Source organism: Nicotiana attenuata, unplaced genomic scaffold (genome assembly GCF_001879085.1).
Source record: "Nicotiana attenuata strain UT unplaced genomic scaffold, NIATTr2, whole genome shotgun sequence".
Taxonomy (NCBI): domain Eukaryota; kingdom Viridiplantae; phylum Streptophyta; class Magnoliopsida; order Solanales; family Solanaceae; genus Nicotiana; species Nicotiana attenuata.
Window position 1 is genome coordinate 2,679,525 of NW_017670237.1, and position 8,726 is coordinate 2,688,250.

General features: G+C 36.1%; 1 protein-coding gene across 1 annotated transcript in view; it reads left to right on the plus strand.

Annotated features, from left to right (window-relative positions):
• Positions 1–7,966: 7,966 nt before the first annotated feature.
• Positions 7,967–8,726, plus strand: part of LOC109236396 (exosome complex component RRP41-like) — an 11,959-nt gene continuing 11,199 nt past the window's right edge. The window contains exon 1 of the mRNA XM_019402570.1: positions 7,967–8,216. Within this exon, the coding sequence (XP_019258115.1) occupies positions 8,081–8,216 (136 nt within the window). The 5' untranslated portion in view covers positions 7,967–8,080. The remainder of the gene's footprint in view (positions 8,217–8,726) is intronic.

Sequence of the window (8,726 nt, forward strand, 5' to 3'; positions counted from 1 at the left end):
AGTTTTCGGCAATTATGAACGATTAATAAATTTTGTTCCACTTCAATTTGTCATGCTAAATATGCGTCCAATAAACTCACAAATATTGCGGGCATGCAAAAACATTTGGGTTTTAGATAGTTATCACTTGTACTTTTATTCTCCCACTCTAAGATATTACTTTTATTTTTTTGGATGTACCTCCCACCTCACTAATGATAAATTTAATGTGGTATCTTGATTTTCAAAGGCTCTAATAATCTTTCCAAAGAAGAATTAGTTTAGGGTCATAGCAATATTGTAATTTCTATTTAAAATTTCAGAGTAGAAAGCTTCAGCAAAAAAAAAATGCAAAAACTCGTACTCAATAAAATAACCTGCTTGCACTAAGTTTATTCTTTTTATTACCTGATTTGTCTTATCTTTTGTGACCGCGTGTAGCGCGGTTTTATTCGCTAGTTCAGTAATACTTGAGAAACTCCAATTAGGAATTGGACTTATGGAAAGTCCATAAAGATCCAATGGTCACTGTATTGGGAAAAATTGTATTTATATATATGGTGATGTGTCATGGCACGTAGACTGATCAAGCAGTCAAAGAATTAAGGTTGGTTAACAGATACGAGCAACAACAGACACGAGCAACGATAGATACGAGCAAGTTAAATGAAGAAGGCACGAGCAGTCATACAAATAATTCAACGCTCGTACCTATTCAAGACATTCAAAGGTTAAGGATCGAGAAGAGATAAAGGAATGAATCTGACAGCAAAAAAGAGCCCAGATACAGCATTTAATGAGTACTAAAAGCTAGAAACGTTAGAGAATATGTATTGAATGTATATGATTGCATAACATAACATTTAAGGTCATTAATTACCCATAATTATCTTATTATGACAAAGGAAAAATCTGTATTCCCAAAACAGCTATAAAAGGGAAAGTCACAAACAACTGTTGGGGGACGAAAAACATTACTGAAATATACTTTGTTCTATTTGCTTTCTGATTATATTATTCAAAATCTCTTTCTTATATACTTTTCCGATTATCAGTAACCCGAGTTCTTCTAAATTCAAGCTTTGACCTAAAATCTAATTTTTGGTTAAACAAATTGGTTCCGTTACCGGGAATCTGATAATCAAGCATATCTCAACCTAATTTTCTTGATTGCATCAATCATGTCGAACAACAATGACAACACTCAAGAAAACCCAGAAATTCAGACAATCCAACAACTTCAGGGAGATTCCCCACGAGGCTCTCCACAAGGTTCTCCATGAGGCTCCCCACGACGGTCTCGTGAAGGCACTCCTGATGGATCTCACACAGATGGACAGGCTCAATTCGAAAATGTTGAAACCATGAATGAGGCTCTGCAAAAACTCATTGCCTCTCAAGTCAATAACGCTCTTCAAGCTTTTGTTAGCCAATTACCTACTGTTCCACCCACATCTACTCCAAACAACAACACTTTGGAGAATCCTCGTTTAGGATTGGTTAATTCAGGCAGCGGTGGAACCCCTAGTGAAACACAAGAGAGAGACCCAGGTAATCTAGTTAACTCTGATTTACAAAATGTAGTACTAACCTTGCAGAAACAGCTTAAGGAGCAAAATGAACGCATAGAGCAAATACCTGGAGTATCGCCCGTGATCAAGGGAGTGGATATAGATAAATATTCCCAACAACCATGGAAGCCAAGTGCTGCTCCCCTCCCAATTCCAAAGAAGTTTAAGATGCCTGATATTCCAAAGTATGATGGTACATCAGATCCACGAGATCACGTTACTGCATTCACAACAGGTGTCAAGGGCAATGATTTGACTAAGCAAGAGATTGAGTCGGTCTTAGTCAAAAAATTCGGTGAAACACTCACTAAAGGAGCCTTAACATGGTATTCTCTTTTACCCGAAAATTCTATAAATCCGTTTGCTGAGCTTGCAGATTTATTTATCAAAGCACACTCGGGAGCTCAAAAAGTTGAAAAGTGAATGGAAGATATCTTCAAAATCAAGCAAGGAGACTCAGAGTTACTTAGAGAGTTCGTAGATAGATTTCAATGGGAAAGAATGACGCTGCCACGAGTACCTGACAATTNTTTCTAAATACTTTCAAAACTACGTTTCATTTGTCATTGAAAGTTCAATGCAAACTTTCTTATGTCGTAGACTAATACGTATCGAATTTCGATTGCATATCAGATTATTGACTACACTTAATGTATCGATCGTATATTATAAAAACAACTGGAATGATTGGCATCAATTGTGGCCACAACCTTTTAATATAAAACACATTTCGCAATCACTCAGCCATTTTCAAGCATTTGTATGCTATTTATTCATACGTCTATATGATATGCAAATTATAGCACCTTCATTCATGATACAAATCCAATTTGCAATAGATTTTGATCATGTTCATCGGTTGGTTCACCTCATTATAGATCAATGTATTAATACATTTGTTCATTAACGATCATGTCCATACAAAAACGTACAAACGTATCTTTCTATGAAAAGTCACAACTTTCAAAGTGACATCATTTCATAAAAGAACTAAACAATATAAATTTTCAATAAAGAAAATAATCTTTCGAGAAAGGCACGTGACTAACTTCCGAATTAGTAGTTTCATCAACTAGTCTTCATTAAGACTAAACAGCTGATGAATTTACCAACTACTATATCAATGAGGTTCAAAAAATTATATCATTTAGACATTATGTCTAAGATTGGCTTTTGTCATGCATAAGCTAAACGCCCCCACATTTTAAATATCTCATCAACATATCATCTACATATAATCAAAAAATGACTATATGACTTGAAGTATTCTTAATGTAAACACATTTGTTTACACTCATTAATTTTTGAAACCATTTGACAATATTATATGGTCAAATCTCGCATGTCATTGTTTGGGTGCTTGTCTTAGTCTGTAAAGTGACTTAACAAGTCGACACACCTTCTTTTCTTTTCCGGGAACCACGAACCCTTCAGGTTGTTCCATATAAATTTCTTCCTCCAAATATCCATTTAAGAAGGTTGACTTTACGTCCATTTGATGGATTTCAAGGCCATACACGGCGGCTAACGCTATTACCATCCGAATAGATGTAATTCTCGTTACCAGTGAGCATGTGTCAAAGTAATCAAGACATTCTCGTTGTCTTAATCCTTAATCAACTTGCCTTATATTTGTCAATAGTACCATCTCTTGAAAACCCATTTGGAACCCAAAGGTTTATTTCCTGTAGGAAGATCAACCAATTCCCAAGTATGATTACTTAATATGGATTCTGTCTCACTATTGACTACCTCTTTCTAACATTGCTTCTTTAAATGTTTGAGGCTCATTTTCTAACAAGAATGTCAGAAAATCTGGTCCAAAGGAAGTAGTTGTCTTTTGACGCTTACTACATCTTGGATTCACCTCATTATGTGTACTTTCCTTTTCTTCTTCCCGAGGTCGCTTAGATATTTCACTAGATGACTCACATTTCTTTTATACGGATAAATATTCTCAAAGAGTTCAGCATTATCCGATATGATTACCGTATTAATATGAATGTCGGGATTTTCTGATTTATGAATCAGAAAACGATATGCCTTACTATTTGTTGCATATCCTATAAAACCGCAATCAATAATTTCCGGTCCGATCTTTACCTTTTTTTTTGGGTTTAGGAACTTGCTTTTTAGCTAAGTACCCCCACACTTTAAAATATTTAAGTTGGGCTTCCTTCCATTCCATTTTTCGTATGGAATTGATTGCGTCTTGCTATTGGGAACTCGACTGAGTATACGGTTATCTGAAAGAATAATTTTCCCTCCCACAAGTTCTGGGGTAAACCAGAACTTATCAACAAGGCATTCATCATCTCCTTTAACGTTCTATTCTTTCTTTCTGCAATTCCATTAGATTGCAGTGACTAAGGGGCGATTGTTTGGTGAATAATTTCATATTGAAAACATATTTCATCAAAAGAAGATTCATATTCGACGTCCCTATTACGTTGTTGAGCCAACCACAAGAATTGTTGTTTGTGTCAAGACATAGCCAGAATTAATATATGGTGAAGTTTTTAATCTTCAAACCAATCTGACATATTCAGAATTAATAAACTGTGAAGTTTTTAATCTTCAAACCGAGTAACGTCTGATACAACTAGATCTAATAAACGGTGAAGTTTTTAATCTTCAAACCGATTAATATGTGACACAATCAAATTTAATAAACGGTGAAGTTTTTAATCTTCAAACCGAATAATAAATTGGAGTAGAATATCACTAAGATTTTAATCTCCAAAACGAGTATAAAGTTACTTCGACTTTAATCTCCAAAAAACGAATAGAATATTACGACGATTTTAATCTCAAAGATTAAGTAGACAATCACGCAGATTTTAATCTCAAAGTAGGAGTAGAAAATCACTAAGATTTTAGTCCCCATAACGGGATTATACATTCACGAGAATTTTAATTCCCTTTCCAAAAGGTTTTTCCAACTAAACCATTATACACTTTAAACAGTTTGATCTCTTTTTCTAATCAAACACATATATGTTCACCTTTACGTTCTGTGTTTCCATTGATTCCAACAGTGACGAAAATTCTGCCCAAACCGCTCCATTATGGATTTCTTCGAGTATGACACTCCATTAATCCAATGTTATAAACGTTTGAAATATGATCCTATGTTCTTATTTGTTTCCATCTGATTGGAACCAAACATCAAAATTCTATGTTTTATTTGTTCCCTAGGATAAGAGCGAAGAAGAATACATTATTGAATGTTTTGCCATGAAATTAATTGCAACAAGCAACAACCAGAAAGTCCGCTTGTGACTACATTTCAAAAGTGACATGGACGGTCAGAGAAAATCAACCTTCCATCCCAACTAGTTACCACTCTTCATCAGTAAGAGCAATGATATTAAGAAATTGCTCTCTCAACTCTATGAATTGATCCATAAAAAAAAAACATTAATGATTGTCGAACCGACGCCTTCACCAGATTGGTTTTTCTAGTTCACGAATGATGCATCGTCAAATGCCACTAAGTCACTTGGAAAATTGCACTTAACTGAGTTATTCATACGAAGCCCCTAGGTTTGAATTTATACTCATAGAATATATGGCAATTCTCCATTTCCAGCAAACTCGAAGTTCGTGGTTGTTCGAGACTTTTACCTATCCTCTTTCGCTTAGTCTCCAACGAAGAGATGCAAAGACGAACACAGAAAATAAATAATAAAAATATTAAATTCCTCAAGATTGTTGGTATTACTGTGTTCAAAATCAGAAAAGTAAACAAACGTTAGGTCAATAAACAAAACATAAAATAATTCCGAGCCCCCTGAATGCACAGTGTGTCCTTAAGGAATTTAATCCCCTCACTGTTGCCCAAGGTATACGGATTAGTTCCTCACAGGATAGAATGGAATAACTATTCTGTGATAGCGGCACTTCAAATCACAGAACTTCAGCGAACTCAACAAACGGAGCAAATCACACTTGACACTTATGTTTATTTAGAAAATAATACAACAATGTAGACAAGAGGGGAAAAGATTTCAGATTTTTCATGTCTGATTTCATGTTTGAAAAATGAGGCCAAGCCTCTAAATTTATAGACAAAGGAAGAGTGATATGGAGAGGTGCAATCTAAACGGTGCCTCTTCCATTTCCCATTCACACCCCTTAATAAAAATGCAACAATTATAATGAGGTGAACCAACCGATGAACATGATCAAAATCTATTGCAAATTGGATTTGTTTCATGAATGAATGTGCTATAATTTGCATATCATATAGACGTATGAATAAATAACATACAAATGCTTGAAAATGACGGAGTAATTGCGAAATGTGTTTTATATTAAAAGGTTGTGGCCACAACTGATGCCAATCATTCTAGCTGTTTTTATAATATACGATTGATACATTAAGTGTAGTCAATAATGTGATATGCAATCGAAATTCGATACGTATTAGTCTACGACATAAGAAAGTTTGCATTGAACTTTCATGACAATGAAACGAGTTTTGAAGTATTTGAAATATACTCCAAATTATGCTTTGCACTACAATAAGTATCCCGCGCTAATAGAGGGGTATAGTGATGCAAATTAGATCACCGGTTCAACCGATTCTAAACAGTCGGTGGAGGAGCGATGTCTTGGAAATCATCCAAACAAATGTGTATTGAACGCTCTATAGTGGAGATTGAGTTTATAGCCTTAGACAAGGCCGGTGAAGAAGTTGAATGGCTCCGGAATTTCTTGGAAGATATTCCATTTTGGCCAAACCTTTGGCACCTATGCGTATACATTGTGATAGTCAAGCGGTAATAGGCAGGGTAAGGAGCGTTATGTATAACGAAAAATCTCGTCACATTCGACGGAGATACAATACCGTTAGATAACTACTCTTTAGTGGTGTTATCACGATTGACTACGTGAAGTCAAGAGATAACGTGTCGGATCCACTTACAAAAGGCCTATCTAGAGAGGCAGTTAAAATATCATTGAAAGGAATGGGGCTAAGGCCTAGGACAAGTCATCATGGCGGTAACTCTACCTAGCAGACCGGAGATCCCAAGAGCTAAATTCAAAGAGATCAAACAAAGTTATGAATGACGGTTCAACATTGTCAAATAACTCAACCCATTCTCGTGATGAAGACAATGTTCAGAAATCAAAATAAAGCATTAAGGCTTTTTGATGAGTCAATAAAGCTTAAAGCTTTTTAATAATTTTCTAAGTCTGGCAGGATATGACCAGATAGTGTGTCTATTGGATTACACGTTTAGAAATCACCTATGTGAGTGTTAAGTGTAAGCCGCTTTAAGGGGAATGCAAGTAAAGGCCCATTCTCTAAGCACTCATGAAACCAGGCGGTGTTCATGGCTGAAACGAACACAACCGTGAGAACCAAAGACGGTTAAGGGTTAATTATGTGACTTATGATTGTCTAAGTATACACCAAAGTTCGACGGTTCAAAGATATCAAATCTACCGATTGACCGAGTATATCCGACATAAGTTCACTACGGAAAGGTCAAAGGGAAACCTACTTATCCAGATGCGATTAATCCTTATTTGTGAATCACACGGTATTTTCATGCGTGTTTTTTCTCATATGACCATTCCCCATTCATATGGGGGATTGTTGCGTTTTTATTAAGGGGTGTGAATGGGAAATGGAAGAGACACCTTTTAGATTGCACCTCTCCATATCACCCTTCCTTTGTCTATAAATTTAGAGGCTTGGCCTCATTTTTCAGACATGAAATCAGACATGAAAAATCTGAAATCTTTTCCCCTCTTTTCTACATTGTTGCATTATTTTCTAAATAAACATAAGTGTCAAGTGTGATTTGCTCCGTTTGTTGAGTTTGCTGAAGTTCTGTGATTTGAAGTGCCCCTATCACAGAATAGTTATTCCGTTCTATCCTGGGAGGAATTAATCCATATACCTTGGGCAACAGTGAGGGGATTAAATTCCTTAAGGACACACTGCGCATTCAGTGGGCTCGGAATTATTTTACGTTTTGTTTATTGAACTAACGATTGTTTACTTTTTCGATTTTGAACACAGTAATACCAACACCGCCCGATAAGAGTTAAAACGATTCCAATCCGTCCGATATCTTATCGGGTGGCTAGCGGTGAAATTTTCCCTTTTATTTTTGTTAATAATTTTTAAATAATTTATATTAATAACACTATTTGTGTGAATTAACTTGTATACAATGTCCCAAGCTACAAAATACTTTGATTAAGAGTAGTTACTTTTAATTAAGTTTAAAGTTGAGTGTACAGTCATGTTTACATAATTTGTGTTTAGGAGTTAGATTTTAAACGTAAATTATAGTAGTTGAATATATAATTCTTTTGACGGTCAAGAATATTCTATACTCGAAGAAGAGAAAATTATTACGTGAAATTATTATTTTAACTTTTTTTTGTTGTATAATTAGAACCCTAAAACTCATTCTTTTCTCTCAACGAATTGAAAGTTTGAAACCCACTCCAGCCGATAATCCTTTTCACATACGCGGGGAAAAAAAAACAGAGCATTTCAGAAGCTGATGGCCGGAAAAACAGGGTCTACGCCGGCGACATATTCGCCGTCTCCGGCGACGCGGAAGAAGAAGAGAACTCCCATTGGTGATGCTGATTGGGTTCGCCCCGATAATCGTAGCTTCTACCAGTGCCGTCCTGCTTGTACTCCTCTTTCTCTCTCTCTCTCTTTCACACACATGCACTTTTATCTCTGTGATTTTTTTTCGTTGGTATCCTTTTCTGGATGATCTGTTAGTGGATGTTAAATGAGTTTAAGTTTTAGAGGAAATATCTAATGACGAAATATGCACTTTCTATGTGTAACTTGTATTTTCTACATTTATATTTCATAGAGCATTCAACGGTGTGGACTAGTGGTCAATAGAGTGGGAGGAGAACCATGACTCAAGTTCAAACCCCCCTTGATGCAAAAAAAGCACCGGGTGATTCTTCTCATCCGCCTACGGCTTGGTGGGTAGAGACTAGAGTTGCTCTGTGCCTGTGCTGTTGGGTGGTAGCAGATACCCCGTGGAATAGTCGAGATGCATTTAAGATGGCCTGGACACCACCGTCAAAAAGAAAATACTCCATGGTTATAGGGAGAGTTTTGCTGGGTTTTGTTTTTTTGGGGGTTTTGTGTGTGTGTGTGTGTGTGGTGGTGGTGGTGGTGGG